The sequence below is a fragment of the Lethenteron reissneri genome, chromosome 55 (assembly GCF_015708825.2).
Source record: "Lethenteron reissneri isolate LAM-NWPU_2019-01 chromosome 55, ASM1570882v1, whole genome shotgun sequence".
NCBI lineage: Eukaryota > Metazoa > Chordata > Hyperoartia > Petromyzontiformes > Petromyzontidae > Lethenteron > Lethenteron reissneri.
Genome location: NC_083833.1, coordinates 104,684 through 125,323, shown reverse-complemented (window position 1 = coordinate 125,323; position 20,640 = coordinate 104,684). Strand labels below are relative to the sequence as shown.

At 57.5% G+C, this 20,640-nt stretch overlaps 1 protein-coding gene across 1 annotated transcript; it reads left to right on the top strand.

Moving 5' to 3' along the window:
* The first annotated feature begins 2,639 nt into the window (after positions 1-2,639).
* On the top strand, positions 2,640-19,593 carry LOC133356670 (uncharacterized). Its single transcript, XM_061574309.1, has 15 exons — positions 2,640-2,655; positions 3,224-3,332; positions 4,268-4,325; positions 5,455-5,546; positions 6,837-6,993; positions 7,785-7,874; positions 8,739-8,801; positions 10,014-10,156; positions 11,271-11,345; positions 12,373-12,475; positions 13,268-13,387; positions 14,265-14,340; positions 14,490-15,075; positions 16,596-18,929; positions 19,364-19,593. The coding sequence occupies exons 1-15, from the start codon at positions 2,640-2,642 to the stop codon at positions 19,458-19,460; spliced, it is 4,119 nt and encodes a 1,372-aa protein (XP_061430293.1). The 3' UTR covers positions 19,461-19,593.
* The last annotated feature ends 1,047 nt before the right edge of the window (positions 19,594-20,640 follow it).

Sequence of the window (20,640 nt, the reverse complement as noted above, 5' to 3'; positions counted from 1 at the left end):
ATTTATTTCAAAGTTCATTTATTAGGTATAGCCCTGTGAGCCATTCGGCTCTTGAATCGGGTGCAACCGCAACAAACAAAAACATGAAACAAGAAACATCTTAAAGTGACTAAGTGCAAACAGAAAATCCAAGAAAAGACAGCAAAATATTGCAGAAAAAATCACCGTACACCAACCCTGTGCAAAAATCCCAGTGGGTTGCAAGTCAAACAACAACAACCACAAGACAACTTAGATTAAGGCCATCAGTCTAACTCTGTACTACAAAAACAAACATGGCCAAACCAAAAAACTTTGAATGAATGCAAGGGACAGAGTGAAGAGTGAGACGGGGAATGCGTCAAGAGTCATGCAGTGGTCGGCTCTTCTGTGCGTGTGTGGAGGCGAGGCTGGTGGATCACGCGGACAATCTGCGACAACTGCCAACATCTACTGGGCTACGGGAGGCGGTACAGAAAGTTGATCCGTGAATCCATCTGTGCGGAGCTCTGAGTGTCGCCCCCTCGTGTATAGCGGTGCGGTGCGGGGTATTCTCCGCGTTGTCCGGTTCCCTCCTCCCACACGAGGCCAAGCAGCTCTCTGCTGCCAGTCGATTCGTGGCCAAGAGATCCCAGCGGTAGCAGGGCCTGCCTGTAAAACGAGTCCTGAGACTCCATGAGGCTGTCCTGCGTGTATATGGGACGCCACGGTGGTGGTGAGGTGTTAACTACCTCGCCTGGTATACAGGAGGTCGTGGGCTCGGATCCCCACCGTGACCCCGCTGTATATTTGCAGTTTGCGTGTCTCTCTCCCCGTGGTCGCGTGGATTTTTCTCCGGGTCCTCTGGTTTTTCCCTCCCACATTTAGAATCAACACGCGTTCAGAGTATTTGGCTGCTGCTCTAAATGTCCACGTGATGATGACGATGACGAGCCACTTGGTTGAGCTCTCATTTGTGGGCAGGTCACTTCTGAGAAGAGCTACATAGCTCAGTGGGCCTTGCCTGGTAAACTAAAATAGTTTTAATTTATATTGGGCAACAGACTAGCGAGTGTGCCGTGTTCTCTGAAGTGAGTGAGAGAGTGGTGAGGTGTGAGGAGAACACGAGGGAGGGGAGTGTGGATGATGGAGTGTGGTATGAGGAATAACACGAGTTTGTCCAACCGTGAGGGGTCGGTGATGCGAGTGTGAGTGAGTACGTGAGTGAGTGAGAGTGAGTGAGTGAGCGAGTGTGTAATTGAGAGTACGTGAGTGAGTGAGAGTAAGTGAGTGAGCCACCATGGATGAGAGAGTGAGTGAGTGAGCCACCATGGATGAGAGAGTACGTGAGTGAGTGAGAGTGAGTGAGCCACCATGGATGAGAGAGTGAGGTGAGTGGAGCCACCATGATGAGAGAATACGTGAGTGAGTGAGAGTGAGTGAGTGAGCCACCATGGATGAGAGACGTGAGTGAGTGAGCCACCATGGATGAGAGAGTACGTGAGTGAGTGAGAGTGAGTGAGCCACCATGGATGAGAGAGTACGTGAGTGAGTGTGAGTGTGAGTGAGTGAGCCACCATGGATGAGAGAGTGAGTGAGTGAGTGTGAGTGAGTGAGTGAGCCACCATGGATGAGAGAGTGAGTGAGTGTGAGTGAGTGAGCCACCATGGATGAGAGAGTACGTGAGTGAGTGAGAGTGAGTGAGCCACCATGGATGAGAGAGTGAGTGAGTGAGCCACCATGGATGAGAGATACGTGAGTGAGTGAGAGTGAGTGAGTGAGCCACCATGGATGAGAGAGTGAGTGAGTGAGCCACCATGGATGAGAGAGTACGTGAGTGAGTGAGAGTGAGTGAGCCACCATGGATGAGAGAGTACGTGAGTGAGTGAGTGTGAGTGAGTGAGCCACCATGGATGAGAGAGTGAGTGTGTGTGAGTGAGTGAGTGAGCCACCATGGATGAGAGAGTGAGTGTGAGTGAGTGAGCCACCATGGATGAGAGAGTACGTGAGTGAGTGAGAGTGAGTGAGCCACCATGGATGAGAGAGTGAGTGAGTGAGCCACCATGGATGAGAGAATACGTGAGTGAGTGAGAGTGAGTGAGTGATGTGAGCCACCATGGATGAGAGAGTGAGTGAGTGAGCCACCATGGATGAGAGAGTACGTGAGTGAGTGAGAGTGAGTGAGCCACCATGGATGAGAGAGTACGTGAGTGAGTGAGTGTGAGTGAGTGAGCCACCAGGATGAGAGAGTGAGTGAGTGAGTGTGAGTGAGTGAGTGAGCCACCATGGATGAGAGAGTGAGTGAGTGTGAGTGAGTGAGCCACCATGGATGAGAGAGTACGTGAGTGAGTGTGAGTGAGCCACCATGGATGAGAGAGTACGTGAGTGAGTGAGTGTGAGTGAGCCACCATGGATGAGAGAATACGTGAGTGAGTGTGAGTGAGTGAGCCACCATGGATGAGAATACGTGAGTGAGTGAGTGTGAGTGAGTGAGCCACCATGGATGAGAGAATACGTGAGTGAGTGTGAGTGAGTGAGTGAGCCACCATGGATGAGAGAGTGAGTGAGCCACCATGGATGAGAGAGTGAGTGAGTGAGCCACCATGGATGAGAGAGTACGTGAGTGAGTGAGTGTGAGTGAGTGAGCCACCATGGATGAGAGAGTGAGTGAGTGAGCCACCATGGATGAGAGAATACGTGAGTGAGTGAGAGTGAGTGAGTGAGCCACCATGGATGAGAGAGTGAGTGTGAGTGAGTGAGAGTGAGTGAGCCACCATGGATGAGAGAGTACGTGAGTGAGTGAGTGTGAGTGAGTGAGCCACCATGGAAGAGAGAGTGAGTGAGTGAGCCACCATGGATGAGAGAGTGAGTGTGAGTGAGTGTGAGTGAGTGAGCCACCATGGATGAGAGAGTACGTGAGTGAGTGTGAGTGAGTGAGTGAGCCACCATGGATGAGAGAGTGAGTGAGTGAGCGTGTTACACATCATGCCCTGCTCGACGTGTCTCTGCCTTCCCGTAGCCCGAGCGTGGTTGCTAGACGACGGGCCGGTTCCCACGGCAACGCGGTGATGGCTCGGCTCGTTAGGAGCAGCACCTCGTGACTGTTCACGATGGACGCGGCGGCGACAACCAAACGCCATCGCCGCCGGTCCACTGCCTTTGAAACCAAGTCACAGCGCAAAGGTTTTCCAAGCAAAATTTGCCGTTCAAAAACCCAACGAGTTTGTACCATCAGCTTTGAGAGTGTGTGGGTGGCGACGAGGAGGAGGAGGAGGAAGACGGAGGGTGAAACGCGGCCACGTGCCGCGGGTCTCGGCAGGGCAGCGTGGGACCCGGCGACTCCAGTTCGATTCCCGCTCACTGCCCCAACATTGGTGATGAATATCTGAATCGGTTATGGGCCTCCCCTAGGTAGACTTAGCCTTAAATGAGTACCTGGTATGGTGTGAAAAATAAAAATGAGCATTGGGGAGACAAAGGCGGCTGTGCTTGGTGCTGGCCACTCACCCCCCTCGTGTGCCGTGACCGGCATTATAGGTCTGTTTCAGGCTACACGTGAGCTGATTGTCTTCTGTGTAGTTTATTCATTGGTGTGTGTGTGCGTGTTTCTGTATGTGCGTGCAGAGTGTATTGTGAAGGAGTGATAATGGTCGGTTTGAGGCGTGTGCTTGGAGTGTCGCCACATATCGGGCGACCTCACAGTCGCTGAAAAGGCCCCAAATGACTCTCGTGTGTGGGGTGGGGGATGTCACTGGAGGCAATGGTGACCTGCAGTGGTGGACAGAGTCACCGGTTTGAAACGTGCACAAAGCTGAAATGCACCGTGACCACCATCCCCAGAGTGCGAGTCAGTATATGCTGAGTATCGTACGTCCGACACCATCATATATAACCCCAACACGTTCGTCTATAACGCTGTGTGCAGCCTTCACGGATGATATTGGTCGCGAAAGCCGACGTGTAAAACTTAAAATAAATAATTTATAATTGGTGACGTTTCAGGGCAATGGCCCTTCTGAAAGTGCTGATGGTTTGAGCCTCGTCACCAATGTCTGCTCAAACGTCTGTCTGATTCTCGCTGGGATATTGAACGAATCGTCTTGTACACGTCTCAACCATTCGTGTCAGTGGGTGTCTGCATCGGTCCTGGGCTTCCCCGAGATCGACTCGTCCATGAATTAGTTCTCGGTGCGTCGTGTTAAAACATTATCACTGGGGAGACAAAGGTGCTGCTTGCTAACAGCACTTGCCCCAACAGCCTTTCAAGGCTATATGGGGGATCTCTGTCTTTGTGGTGTGTGTGGTGCAGGCAGCGTCTCTTTCGAGGGAAGAAGATTTTACAGGACCATGACATCGTGGTGGAACAGGTGGGAGCTGGGGGGGGGGGGGCTAAGTGTGGGGGGGGCGCTGATGATGGTAATGGTGGTTCTATTGCTGCTGATGATGATTCTGATGTTGATTGCATTGGTTTTGCCGACACCTATGATCAAATCAGCCCAGAATGCGCCCCAGTCCCGGCAGGTCTCAGAAGCTAAGCAGGCTTGAGCCTGGTTAGCCCCTGGATGGGCGACCGCCACCTTGACAGGCCGGTGCGGGAGGCAGCTGCCCAGCGACATTGACAGCAGCAACATCCATTGCGTTGTACTGTACTTCTCTGCTCCGACATCAATGCTCCCCGCCTTCACCAACCCGCACTATAACTCCTACAACCCGTGCGGCGTGGGCAGGCCCTCATCCAGCAGTGGATAAGCAAATGGGGCCCTACACGTGCGTGGCAATGCCGCTGATCTGAACCCACAGCCCGACCAATCGCCACCCCTGGCCCCTACCCAACCGCAGCTCGAACCATTGCCAGGCTGTGCTCTGACGAAGCCGCGACGGTGACACTGCCGTGATGGTGCCGTGATGCTGCCGTGATGGTGCCGTGACGCTGTCTGCTGTGATGGTGCCGTGATGCTGCCGTGATGGTGCCGTGACGCTGTCTGCTGTGATGGTGCTGTGACGCTGCCGTGATGGTGCCGTGACGCTGTCTGCTGTGATGGGCCGTGATGCTGCCGTGATGGTGCCGTGACGCTGTCTGCTGTGATGGTGCCGTGACGCTGCCGTGATGGTGCCGTGACGCTGTCTGCTGTGATGGTGCCGTGACGCTGCCGTGATGGTGCCGTGACGCTGTCTGCTGTGATGGTGCCGTGACGCTGCCGTGATGGTGCCGTGACGCTGTCTGCTGTGATGGTGCCGTGACGCTGCCGTGATGGTGCCGTGACGCTGTCTGCTGTGATGGTGCCGTGACGCTGCCGTGATGGTGCCGTGACGCTGTCTGCTGTGATGGTGCCGTGACGCTGCCGTGATGGTGCCGTGACGCTGTCTGCTGTGATGGTACCGTGACACTGCCGTGATGGTGCCGTGACGCTGCTGTGATGGTGCCGTGACGCTGTCTGCTGTGATGGTGCCGTGACGCTGTCTGCGATGGTGTCGCGATGTCCCCGACTCCCCTAGGCCGAGTTTGGAGACATCGGGTTGGTGGCGCAGTCCGGGGAGCCGTGCGTCGTCACCGTGAGACAAAGCCACAACCTCCGGCAGCCGAGCAGGTGAGGAGCTCGCTCCACCCTGGGGCTGCCTCCACCCTGGGGCTGCCTCCACCCCAGGTTGCCTCCACCCCAGGTTGCCTCCACCCTGGGGTTGCCTCCACCCCAGGTTGCCTCCACCCCAGGTTGCCTCCACCCTGGGGCTGCCTCCACCCTGGGGCTGCCACCACCCTGGGGCTGCCTCCACCCCAGGTTGCCTCCACCCCAGGTTGCCTCCACCCTGGGGCTGCCTCCACCCCAGGTTGCCTCCACCCTGGGGCTGCCTCCACCCCAGATTGCCTCCACCCTGGGGCTGCCTCCACCCCAGGTTGCCTCCACCCCAGGTTGCCTCCACCCTGGGGCTGCCTCCACCCCAGGTTGCCACCACCCTGGGGCTGCCTCCACCCTGGGGCTGCCTCCACCCAAGGTTGCCTCTACCCCAGGTTGCCTCCACCCTGGGGCTGCCTCCACCCCAGATTGCCTCCACCCTGGGGCTGCCTCCACCCCAGGTTGCCTCCACCCCAGGTTGCCTCCACCCTGGGGCTGCCTCCACCCTGGGGCTGCCTCCACCCCAGATTGCCTCCACCCTGGGGCTGCCTCCACCCCAGGTTGTCTCCACCCCAGGTTGCCTCCACCCCAGGTTGCCTCCACCCTGGGGCTGCCTCCACCCTGGGGCTGCCTCCACCCCAGATTGCCTCCACCCTGGGGCTGCCTCCACCCCAGGTTGTCTCCACCCCAGGTTACCTCCACCCCAGGTTGCCTCCACCCTGGGGCTGCCTCCACCCTGGGGCTGCCTCCACCCCAGATTGCCTCCACCCTGGGGCTGCCTCCACCCCAGGTTGTCTCCACCCCAGGTTGTCTCCACCCCAGGTTGCCTCCACCCCAGGTTGCCTCCACCCTGGGGCTGCCTCCACCCTGGGGCTGCCTCCACCCCAGATTGCCTCCACCCTGGGGCTGCCTCCACCCCAGGTTGTCTCCACCCCAGGTTGCCTCCACCCCAGGTTGCCTCCTCTCTGGGGCTAACGCCACCTTGGTACGACCTCCTCACCAGAGCTAAATCCACCCTGGGGCTTCCTCCTTCTCGGGGCTGCCTCCTCTCTGAGTCTAACTCCACATAGGCACGACCTCCTCCGTGGGGGCGACCTCGAACTTGGGGCTACATCCTGCCCAGGACTACCTTCATCACAGGGTTACTTCCAACTTGGTATGACCTGGGACTACATCCTGGAGCTGGCCACACCACCCCCTCGTGTGCCGTGCCGTCTCTGTAAAGGCTGTACGGGGGGACTTTGTCTCTGTGTGCGTTGTCCGCAGGTCGTTTGTGCCGGATTTTGTCCTCATTCGGCAGCACGTGTGCGACGGTGGGCGGGGCCAGGATTTCCGTTCGCTGCTGATTGGCCTGCAGTTTGGGGGTGTGGCCTCGCTCAACTCCCTCTCGTCCATCTACCACTTCTGTGACCGGCCCTGGGTGGTGAGTCTCCACGCCGCGTCATCATTAGCAGCAGCACCAACATCACCATCAGCGTCACTCAAAATCTGCTTCAGACACTAAGGTCTCGAACTGTTACACAGCCTCACGTCGGTTCTCTACTGTTGCCCTTTCGGTGTTGAACTCTTTATCTCTTTGCACGTCCGCAACATCAAATGTACTCCGACTTTCAAGAAACATCCAAAGGCCTCTATCTGCCTGGGTCAGGCTTTCGAGCAGCCCTGAGCTTGGCTCTGCGCCTCTGAGTTGTTGACTTGTCTGCAAAATCTGGGACGTTATGATTTCATTATTATTATCATCATCAGCAGCAGCAACGGCCACATCAGCAGCGACACCAGCAACAACTCGAGCATATGAGCAAAAACATCAGCAGCATCAACATCGGCAATGTCATGTTTTGAAACGTAAACATCAACTTTAGCATAATCAGCAATATCATCATCAGCAACATTAACAACATCAGAAACATCATCATCAGCAACATTAACAACATCAGAAACATCATCATCAGTCACAGTGATATTTGAACCAGTTCTGGTCCTTCGCCAAGTCGACTCGGCCTTAAATGAGCACGTACATCGTGCGGCGGTGTAGATGGAAAGTCATCGTCACTGGGGAGACAAAGGTGGCCGGGTGCAGTGCTGGTATACGTCAGCCCAATGTGTGGCCGTGCAGGTGTTGTTCACAGCTGCTTGCCTAACAGCATTTGCTCCTACGTCCTGTGTGCCTACACGGGGGATCTTTGCCTCTATCTTTGTGGTTGTCGGTGACAGTTTGCTCAGCTGATCGGGGTGAGGAGAAAGTTGGGGGGAGAAGCGTTTCCTCTCATCACCCAGGCCTTCTACCCGGACCACAGGGCCATGGTAACTCGCCAACCCACAGAGCCACACACACTCTAGTATAGGCACAGAACCGGACACACAGCCACACAGAAAGCATGGAGACGTACGCATACATAAACACGTGTACGCACACTTATGTAGTGGGTTCTACGGAGGCGCACACTTGAACTTGGAGGCAACGCGTTTATTACACGACCCCAACAGGGTAACTACATGAACGTGCACTGGTTAACTAGACCACAACAGGGTAACTACATAACCGGGTCAGTCGGCTAACACCCACGATGCCGAGCGTGAAGACGGAGGACCGAAGAGACGTAGCGCCGATGGGTTCCATTCCCGCAGACAGCCGCCATCGCTCTCGAGACCTCCCTTTCACGCTCCTGAGAGGCGTGGCCTCGCCCTCTTCCACGCCCCCTTCTGGATCTCACCAGAAGGTTCTCGACCGAGCACCACGTGTCCCTCGAGCCACCCTTTGGGCCCCCTCGCTACCCTGTCCACGTCACGTGCCCTCTCGTGTTCTCCCAGACTGCCACGTCCCGACTTGCCCTCTCTCTGACCGTCACCAGAACCGTGCCCCCTGGGGCAGCTTCCACGCCATCCCCACTCAGGTGCCAGGGAGAGACTCAAGACGCACACTTACAGCAGCTGGCGCTCAGCGCCCTCGTGACTCCATGTACGTCACTACACTTAGACACGCGTAGCGACTGACATACACACCCACAGTTATGTACTCGCACACGCACAGACATACAAAGAAAACAACAACTGCCTTTCACCACTAATTGGCGGTGACGTCACCACGGCGCTTGTGCCATGCTAGGTGCACTTTGAGGCCGTGTGAAGGTGTGCGTGCGAGTATACAGTGTGGCCTATGCATCCCAGGTGAGCACTCAGGAGCTACCGGCGGTGGTGAAGATGGGACACACACACGGCGGCCTCGGCAAGGTGAGCACCTCACCACACTCTCACCACACTCGCCACACTCTCAACACTCTCACCACACTCACCACTCTCACCACACTCACCACACTCTCACCACACTCTCACAACACTCTCACCACACTCACCACACTCTCACCACACACTCACCACACTCTCACCACACTCTCACCACACTCACCACTCTCACCACACTCACCACTCTCACCACACTCACCACACACTCACCTCACTCTCATCACACTCTCACCACACTCATCACTCTCACCACACTCACCACTCTTACCACACTCACCACACTCACCACTCCATCTCACCACACTCACCACTCTCACCACACTCTCACCAGACTCTCACCACACTCACCACACTCTCACCACACTCTCACCACTCTCTCACCACACTCTCACCACACTCTCACCACTCTCTCACCACACTCTCACCACACTCACGACGCCCCGTGCAATGGTCCCATCGTCTCGTTTTCCCCCAAGCTCTCTCACAATAGCCTCGTTCAGTGCAAGAAACCTGCGCACACTATATACCCACACTCACCACACTCACCACACTCACCACACTCACCACTCTCACCACACTCACCACACTCACCACACTCACCACACTCACCACTCTCACCACACTCACCACACTCACCACACTCACCACTCTCACCACACTCACCACACTCACCACACTCGATACCCACACTCACCACACTCACCACACTCACCACACTCACCACACTCGATACCCACACTCACCACACTCACCACACTCACCACACTCACCACTCTCACCACACTCGATACCCACACTCAACACTCTCACCACACTCACCACTCTCACCACTGTCACCACACTCACCACTCTCACCACACTCACCACACTCACCACTCTCACCACACTCACCACACTCACCACTCTCACCACACTCGATACCCACACTCAACACTCTCACCACACTCACCACACTCGATACCCATCACCACTTTGATGGTGCTGTCTGTTACTGGCTGCTTGCCGTTGTCATTGGTGATGGAATTTCTAGCTGCTGCGCTAGTCTGGTCGATAGGTGAGGGCGGAGAGCCACAGCTGATGACAATGATGATGTTGGTCGGCAGGTGAGAGCTATGGTTTATGATGATATTGGTTGACAGATGAGAGCTATTGCTGACTGACGACGATGATGTCGATGACGATGATGATGTTGGTCGGCAGGTGAGAGCGGAGAGCCACGGGGGGTTACAGGAGCTGCCGGGGCTGCTGTCGCTGGTGCGTGCGTACGCCACCACCGAACCGTACCTGGAGGCCAAGTACGACGTGCTGGTCTACAAGATCGGGGCGGCCTACCGTGCGTTCATGTGAGCGTTACCCCTAACACTAACATTACCGTGCGTTCATGTGAGCGCTAACCCTAACACTAACACTAACCCTACCGTGCGTTCATGTGAGCGCTAACCCTACCCCTAACACTAACCCTACCGTGCGTTCATGTGAGCGCTAACCCTACCCCTAACACTAACCCTACCGTGCGTTCATGTGAGCGCTAACCCTACCCCTAACACTAACATTACTGTGCGTTCATGTGAGCGCTAACCCTACCCCTAACATTAACATTACTGTGCGTTCATGTGAGCACTAACCCTACGCCTAACACTAACATTACCGTGCGTTCATGTGAGCGCTAACCCTACCCCTAACACTAACATTACTGTGCGTTCATGTGAGCACTAACCCTACCCCTAACACTAACATTACCATGCGTTCATGTGAGCACTAACCCTACCCCTAACACTAACATTACCGTGCGTTCATGTGAGCACTAACCCTACCCCTAACACTAACATTACCGTGCGTTCATGCGAGCACTAACCCTACCCCTAACACTAACATTACCGTGCGTTCATGTGAGCACTAACCCTACCCCTAACACTAACATTACCGTGCGTTCATGTGAGCACTAACCCTACCCCTAACACTAACATTACTGTGCGTTCATGTGAGCGCTAACCCTACCCCTAACACTAACATTACTGTGCGTTCATGTGAGCACTAACCCTACCCCTAACACTAACATTATCGTGCGTTCATGTGAGCACTAACCCTACCCCTAACACTAACATTACCGTGCGTTCATGTGAGCACTAACCCTACCCCTAACACTAACATTACTGTGCGTTCATGTGAGCACTAACCCTACCCCTAACACTACCCCTACCGCATTTTCCCGTGAGTGCTACCCTAACAACACGAGGAGTTTTTGTGGTTGTGCTGTGGTTGTGCCATGTTATGATGCAGTGTTGTGCTGTGTTGCGCTGTACCGTTGTTGTTTTGCGCTGTGGTTGTGTTGCGCTGTGGTTGTGTTGCGCTGTGCTGTGTTGTGCTGTACCGTTGCTGTGTTGTGCTGTGCTGTGTTGCGCTGCGGTTGTGTTGCTCCTTGCTGATGGGGCGCACGTCCCTGCGTGACGCCTGCAGGAGGACATCCATGTCTGGCAGCTGGAAATCCAACACGGGCTCCGCCATGGTCCAGCAGATCGCGATGACGGACAGGTGTGATGCAGAGACACACGGAGACACGCACAGGGACGCACGGACACAAAGACAAAGAGGGACACGCAAAGCGACACACACAGCGACACACACAGAGATATACACACAGCGACACACAGAGATATATACACAGCGACACACAGCGGCATACACACATCGACACACAGAGATATACACACAGCGACACACACCGCGACACACACAGCGACACACAGAGATATACACACATCGACACACAGAGATATACACACAGCGACACACACCGCGACACACACATCGACACACAGAGACATACACACATCGACACACAGAGATATACACACAGCGACACACACCGCGACACACACAGCGACACACAGAGATATACACACAGAGATATACACACAGCGACACACACCGCGACACACACAGCGACACACAGAGATATACACACAGCGACACACACCGCGACACACACAGCGACACACAGAGATATACACACAGAGATATACACACAGCGACACACACCGCGACACACACAGCGACACACAGAGATATACACACATCGACACACAGAGATATACACACAGCGACACACACCGCGACACACACATCGACACACAGAGACATACACACATCGACACACAGAGATATACACACAGCGACACACACCGCGACACACACAGCGACACACAGAGATATACACACAGAGATATACACACAGCGACACACACCGCGACACACACAGCGACACACAGAGATATACACACAGCGACACAGAGATATACACACAGGATTCCCACTCGCAGCCAACATGAGGGAATTATATCCCAAAATTTCATGGGCCCCTCCCCTAGGTCAACTCGGCCTTAAACGAGTACCTGCTGCGGCGTGTACAACACATCATCGTTGGCGGGCATGGCGCTGGCCACGTCATCCCTTCCCCGTGCACCGTGCCCGCCTTCATAGGTGCCGCTCACTTTCAGAGCACTTGCCCCAACAGCCTGCGTGGGCTACACAGGGGACCTTTGTCTGTGTGGTGGCGCAGGTACCGCGTGTGGGTGGACGCGTGCGCCCAGCTGTTTGGCGGGCTGCACGTGTGCGCCGTCAAGGCGGTGCACGCCAAGGACGGCCGCGACTACATCATCGACGTGAGCGCTGCTGCTGCCGCCATCACCACTGTACCATCATCACATCATAGCCTTCACCACACCAACACCATCACCACTATACCACCACCACCACATCATCGCCTTCACCACTACATCACCGACACCACTATACCATCACCACCACCACCACATCATCGCCTTGACCACACCAACACCATCACCACTGTATCATCACCACCACCACCACCACATCGCCTTCACCACACCAACACCATCACCAATATACCATCACTGTCGGTACCAACATCATCGCCATCACCACTACATGGAAAGGACGCTATATAATTCCGAAATAGAATAGAAGCACACCATTGGCTCCACCACCGCCATACCACCGCCATACCACCACTATCACTGCTATCACTACTATGTCACGATATCGTCATTGTCATCACGACTACATCACCACTATATCATCACCATCACCACGACATGACGGCCATCATCACCACTACATCACAATCGGCTCTACGTCAACACTACATCACCGCATCAAAAGCACAACATAACCACCATCATAATCATCACCACCATCACCAGCATCACGACAGTTACCATGAATACCACCATTATCATCATCGTCACAACCACCATTACCATCGATCATAACCACCATTACCATCATCACAACTATACTACCACCACCAGCATCATGCTACTAGGATCACCACTACCCTCATCATCACCATCACCATTCCTTCCCGAGTCCCTCACCCCTCGCTCACTCGACCCCTGACTGCTGGGTCCGTGACCCCTGACCCCGCTGGGCAGGTGATGGACGGCTCGGTGCCGCTGGTCGGGGAGACGCGGGAAGAGGACGAGCGACTCATCGCGCAGCTCGTCACCTCCTCCTGGGAGGCCCTGCTAACCCACCAGCGCGCGCACGCACAGGTGAGGGTGACACCTCCATCGCCACCACCACCATCATCTTATTGTCGTCACCACCTACATCATCATCGCCACCCTCATTATCACCACTTTCCCCACTTTCATCATCATCATCATCATCACCATCATCATCACAATCATCACCACAATCATCATCATCATCACCACAATCATCATCATCATGTCGTGCACCTCTCTTTGGCCTTCGTGCCGCCAACCCCCCCGCGTGGCAGAACAGAAGAGCAGCCGCCCGTGCCCAAAGCCGGACTCCCATCATCATCGCGAGCGCTGCGAGCGCTGCGAGCATTCACCCGCGTCCAATCCCACCGCCCCTCGCACCGCGCTCGTGACTTGGTTCAGAGCGCTCGGGTTGGGGTTGAACGGGCAATGGAGTTGGTCTCCACGAGTCTGGCGACCAGGGCGCAGGGTGGTAGCGCAGTGGCAATGCTCGTGTCGCGGCGAAAAGGGCCTGGATTCAAATCCCAATTCGGGTGCCTTCCTGTGTGGAGTTTGTGTGTTCTGCCCCTGTTCTAGACAGTGTGTGAGTGAGTGAGTTTGTGTGTGAGTGAGTGTGTGAGTGAGTTTGTGAGTGAGTGGAGTTGGTGTGTTCTGCCCCTGTTCTAGAGAGTATGTGAGTGAGTGAGTTTGTGAGTCAGTGGAGTTTGTATGGACTCTCTCTGTCTGCTCTGCGGTTTCCTCCCATAGCAAAATAACATAAAAACATAATGTCATTGATATTGGCCAAACATCCCAATTTAGCAGCACCCTCCAGAAAACAAGTCTTCAGACTCAGAGTGCCTTTCCTGGGTAATTAATTATTACACTTATTATAATTATTATCCTAACGATGAGTCATGTGACACGGCTGATCCCGTTCCAGGGCAGCACCACAGACGGCCCGGACAACCCCAAGCCTCCGGCCCAGGGCTGCCTGCAGTACATCCTGGACTGTAACGGTGAGAGCCTTGCAGCCGCCCTACTGCTCGGGACCTATCCTCGCTTCTCCTCCCTGCCCTGCCCCTGCCCTGCCCTGCCCCTGCCCTGCCCCTGCCCTGCCCCTGCCCTGCCCTTCTGACGAGGTGCCCCGCCCCCCTTGTGCCCTCAGGATCACAGGGCACGACTGAGACTGACAAGGCCGGGCAGCAGCAGCAGCAGCAGCGAGTACAGGCAGCCCAGCCACAACCCTCGGGCCAGACGCCACCAAAACCACAGCCACAGCCTGTTCTGCCACAACAGAAGCAACAGTATCAGGTGGGTCAGCCACAACCCAAGCCACAACAACAACCGGGGCAGCCACAACCCAAGCCACAACAACAGCCGGGGCAGCCACAACCGAAGCCACAGCCTGGGCAGCCACAACCTAAACAACAACAGCTTGGGCAACCGCAACTCAAGCCACAACAACAGCCAGGCCAGCCACAACAGAAACCACAAACACAACTGGGGCAGCCACAACAACAACCTGGGCAACCACAACTCAAACTACAACAACCTGGGCAGCCACAACCGAAAGCACAACCGCAACCTGTCCAGCCACAACCAAAGCCACAGTCATCACCCCCTGCACAACCACAGCCACAGGCACAAGCTCCACCGCAGCAACAACCTGGGCCGCCACAACCGAAACCACAACCCGCTCAGGCACAGCCTAAACTACAGCCCGTGGGTCACTCTGCACAGCCGCTAGCCAGGTGAGGCTGTGTGTGGTGTGGCACTCTGTGTGTGTGTGTGTTGCCGTTGTAGTGTTGTGTTATGTGTTCACACACCTGTCAACCCATTACCAGTGCCCTACCTTATTACAGACCAATTCAGACCTTATTGGTCACCCCGTGCCCTTATAAATCTCAACGCTCATCCTACAAAGTCCCATCACAAGGGAGAAACACAAAAAAATAGACACAAACATTGTTGCTCGTATTGAAGCGGCTGTACGTCGTATGGACCTGAACTCAATTTCCCTGTACAATAATAAACCGTGTGGGTTGACAGGTTTGCGTTCATCAGGTTTGCGTAGAGTGTTCGTGAACAGCACTTGCCCTAACAGTCTGTTGAGGCTATTATGGGGGATCTTTGTCTTTGCTATTGAGCAATATCTCAACCAGTTCTCGGTATCCCCTGGGTCAGTGACTCGGCTTTACACATGAGCATGGGGTCCAAGTACAAAGAATGCTCGTAAAATGCAGCAGGCTGCGTTTGTACCGGGCTCCCTAAATGCCACCGCGTGAAACATGATTTTTATCTGTAGGATCGTAAATCTAGGGGCGGGGCGGCGGGGATTACAAAATCACTGCCACTGTTCTAGCCAATGAGCTGCTGGGAAGATGACCCCCAAGCAGACATGGCCGCCGTAACATCACCCACGCGGCCGTGGGAATCCACTCGGCGCTGTCCAGGGGGACCGTGTCGAGTTTCACGCGGAGTGACGATCCGCGAGTGTCCACGTGTTTGGCCTATACGGCTACAGCGCCATCCACTTTTAGCGCTCGTCAACCGAGGCTCCGACCTCGGTGTACGAGCGCTACAATAGCTCCCTGCGTCTGCCTGCGACAACGCTCGTTAACGATGGCCCAATGTCACAACTTTACTTATGATCCAACCGAGTTTAATTGGTAAATATTGCTTGATTGCTGAATAGTTTGTCTGTTGTTACTCAGTGGCTAATATTAGTTTCACTCTTCATTTTCCTATTTAAAAACTCGGTCATCAGAAAACTATGCAGTCCCCAACTTTTATTCTTTGCGCTGTCTCTCTCCTGGCCTCTATTCACGTGCCGTGAAGAAGGGCCATTGCCCGAAACGTCACTTGTCATATTAACATTTGTATATATCAAGGTCGCACCATAAGCGCACAGTGCAGTTGACGAACATATCGAGTTTTGTTGTTTTATTGTGAAGTTGTTTAGTGTGAAGTCGCAATGCCCCGAGGAGAAATCTGCGTGAATCGGATTCGTCTTGACCGTCTCGGTGAGGACGTCATGACACGTGGTCTAGGTGATGACGTCACGACACGTGGTCGAGGTGGTGACGTCATGACACGTGGTCTAGGTGGTGACGTCTCGACACGTGGTCTAGGTGGTGACGTCATGACACGCGCAACATCGCGAGGCACCGGGCGACGTCGCGTCGGAACGTCGCCGGTCGGAGGGCAACGCGCGCTGGGGAAAGCGTCGTGGAGAATCTGTGCGTACGCCCGATTCTCTTCTTCCTCGCAGACCGGTGGTCGTACAGCAGCAGAGGCCGCAAGACGGGGCCCGCCCCGAGCCCCCCCAGGCCCGGGCCCCGGGACAGGCGGCCCAGAAGTGGAAGGCGGTGGGGGGCGCGGGAGCCGCGGGGGGGCCGCCCGCGACGGCGGCGGCGTCCTCCGGTGGGGGCCGGGCCCCCCATCCTAGGACCCAGGGGGAGGGGTCGAGCCCCCCGCCCCAAGCCGCGCAATCGAGCGGCGCTCCCCCGCCATCCGGGGCGGCACAGGCCCCCCACGGGCCGCAGGGCGAAGGGGGGCCGGCGGCTCGACGGGCGGCCGGCGGAGGGCAACGCCAGACGGCGCCGCCGCAGCCGACGGGGGGGACGCCGCAGCAGCGGCAGCAGCAGCAGCAGGCGCAAGCCACCGGGTCCACCTCCGGTGAGGAGGCGAGCGACCCCAACGTGAGCCAGCGCTTCGTGGGCGATGGCGCTCCATCCGAGAAGCAGATGGCGCTGCACCAACAGCCGCCGCAGCCGCAGCAACAGCAGCAGCAGCAACAGCAACAGCAGCAGCAGCAGCAACAGCAGCAGCAGCAGCAACAGCAACAGCAGCAGCAGCCATATCAGAAGCAGCAGCAGCAGGTGGTAGGGTTGGCTGGAGGGCAGCAGGGCAGCCGTACAGCACCAGCCGTGGGTCAGAGGTCACGCACGCAGTCCCACTCGGAGCAGGCAGGGTCACCCGTTCCGCAGTGGAGTGGGGTGAGACAAGGGTCGGCGCCCAGGCCAGTGCCGGGGTCGGCACCCGAATCAGCGCCGGGATCGGCGCCGGGATCGGCGCCGGGATCGGCGCCGGGGTCAGGCCCGGGGTCGCCCCAGCACCAGAGGTCGGCGGCTGGACCCGGCTCGCCACAGCAGGGGAAAGCTCGCAGCCGGTCAGTGCAGGGTGCGGCGCAGGCGGACGTGGCCGCGCCGGCACCACCATCGCCACAGAAGCAGCGAGTGGAGAGCACGGGCTCGGACAGACGCGGCGATCTCATCAGGGCACCCTCCCCACAGCAGCAGCAGCCACCGGTCCCACAAGCAAAACTACAGCAGCAGCAGCAGCAGCCTCAGGCACAGGCACAGGGGCGGCCGACCTGGGTGTCACAGGAATCGGGGAGCCGCGGCGGTGTGATTGGGGAGCAGCGCGCAGTCGCCCCGTCGGACTACCAGCCGCAGCAGCCGCAGCAGCAGCCGCAGCAGCAGCCGCAGCAGCCGCAACAGCCACAGCAGCAGCAGCAGCACGGCCAGCCATCACTCTACCAACATGACAGTCAGCAGCCGTTTAACGAGCTGGACATTCACCATCATCATCAGCAGCAGCCACAGCAGCAGCAGCCATCTGTGAGCGAGCATCAGGCCACCCAGAGCCAGAGCCGGTCCAAGGGCCCGTCCCCCCAGGCGTCCCCGCCACCCCACCAGCCACGGGAGAGGCCCCAGCCCGGAGTGCTCGCCCAGCGGAGGTGGCCCCCCGAGCAGGCGCCAGGCATGGGGCCTGTCCTGCAGCAGCAGCCGCAGCAGCAGCAGCCGCAGCAGCAGCAGCAGCCGCAGCAACAGCAGCAGCAGCAGCCGCAGCCATCGGGGCCCGTGGCGAGCCAGAGAGGCCCCACCGCTGAGCCCCTGCCGAGCCCCCAGGCCCGGCGGCACGGTCCCTCCGTGCAGCCGTCTCCTCCCCCACAGCAGAGGGCCCCCGGGGAGCGGTCCCGCGGACCCCCTCCACCGCTCCAGCCCAAGCCGGCCGAGCTGGCCGCGAGGCCCGACCGGGGCCCGCCCGCTGCGGGAACGCCGGAGAGGATCCCGCCCAGAGGCCCGCCGGGCCAGCCCCGCCCCGCGGACGGCGGCGGGGAGGCCCAGGGTAGGCCGCGTCTGCCTCCGAAGCCCAGCGAGCTGGCCGCTCAGCCACCGTCGCCTCGGCCGCAGCAGAAGGCCGGCGGCTACGCAGTGCCGCAGCAGCAGCAGCAGCAGCAGCAGCAGCAGCAGGGGTCTCCACAGCTGCAGCAGAGGCCGGTGTCGACCCAACAGCCGCAAGGACCCTCCTCCTCCCCAGTGCCCGCACAGCGGCCACGCAACCCGTCGGTGTCTCCCGACCACCAGAGGGGCCCCGCTGGGAGAGCCCCGGCTGCGGCACAGAGGGCCGCTTCCGTGGCCCAGGCGCCCGCACCGTCGGCACCCACGCAGCAGCAGCCGCAGCAGCAGCAGCAACAGCAGCTGCAGCAGCCGCAGCCGCAGCAGCAGCAGCAGCAACAGCAGCCGCAGCAGCCGCAGCAGCCGCAGCAGCCGCAGCAGCCGCAGCAGCAGCCGCAAGAATCGGCGCCCCAACCGCTCGGGTGAGTGGGCAGTGGGGTTGGCGCAGGTGAGATGTTGCTGCTGTTGTAACTGTGCTCGTGTGTTTGTGCATGCATGCGTATGAATGTGTGGATGTATGCGTGCTTGTGTATCTCTACATGCGGGTGTATATACACGTGTGCACATGTGTGTGCGCAGGGAGCGGTAGTGTAGCGGTTAGCATACCACGCTTCTAATCCAGCGACCTGAGTTCGATTCCCGCTCCCATAACAGCGACGCATATTTGAACTGGTCCTGGGCCTTCCCTGGGTGTGGTGGGTAAACATCAGCACTGGGGAGATAAACGCGGTTGGGCGTGGTGCTGGCCACCTACCGCCTCGCGTGCCGTGCCGGCCTTCGTAGGTGCTCGCTTACGGCACTTGCTCCGATAGTCCGTTAAAGACTACACGGGGGATCTTTGTCTTTGTGTGTGCAGCTCATCTGGCGACCCCCAGCCGGGCCAGGAGCAGACCGAGAACTGGCCTCCCATTCGCAACATCCGCAAGTCCTTCGCTTCCTTCTTCCTCGACTGAAGCATGCGACCGCACGACACGGCCACACTACCGCACGCACGCACCGCACGCACCGACACAGCCACGCACGCCGCGCCACACGTGTCTAAACCCCCATTGCACCGGCCCCACCCAGGTTCCGTCTCACCACCTCGGTCACCCTGCCTCATATCCACGACCTGATCTCAGCACCCGGCACACACGTCCAGTATACATTTCACTTTGGCTGTGGCTACTTGGTCACGTGCTAACTATTCCAGTCTACCAACGACCCATAACATATTTCTGCACACCAGTACACCGCATCCAGTACACCGCATCCAGTACACCTATCGCTATGGCTGTGGCTACTACTAGTCACGTGCTACCTACTCCAGTCTACCGGTAACCCAGAAAATATTTAGTTTGAGATGCATTCCTGCTCACCTCCCTCCACGACGACCCAAGCCACCTCCCTCTCAAGGGAGAATGTTGGTGGCGTTGTCTTGCGCGTGGGAGGGAGGTGTGGACCGGTGGTGGTCACTTGAAGGGATCTCAGAGATAACTCTGTGATATCTGCTTCCGGGGGCCCGTCGTCCAAGACGAAGGCTTGTTGCCGCTCTGCGAGAGAGTCCCGAACGGATTCGTCATTTCCAGGATTTCTGACCGCGAGCATTTGCAGCGAGCAATGACGAGCACAAGCACCCCGGGCGCGCGTCGCCGCCGACCGGCGACCGCGACCTCCCGTGACCCCACGGATCACCCGGCCGTGACCCTACGGGTCACCCGGCCGTGACCCCACGGGACACCCGGCCGTGACCCCACGGGTCACCCGGCCGTGACCCCACGGGTCACCCGGCCGTGATCCCACGGGTCACCCGGCCGTGACCCCACGGGACACGTGGCCGTGGCCACGAGTGAGCGCCCGCCCGTTTGCGCCCGTGGGGCTGGGCGGGCGACCCACGCTTATCTGTTCTTTAGCCGTGCCGTGATCCCGTCAAGTGCCGTGACCCCGTGTCGCCGTTACTCCTGCGCCGTGGGCGCGCACGCGCCTGTACGTGTGTAGATGTGTGTGTACGTGTGTAGGTGTGTAGGTGTGTGTGTACGTGTGCATGCGTGTTCTCCCGTGTGGGCAGTGCTGCAGGTTGGGGCGACGTCGTGGTCCAATTTGAAAACATATAAAATGGCTGCCACAACAATGGGGTGCTTCTGCTGCCGCGGT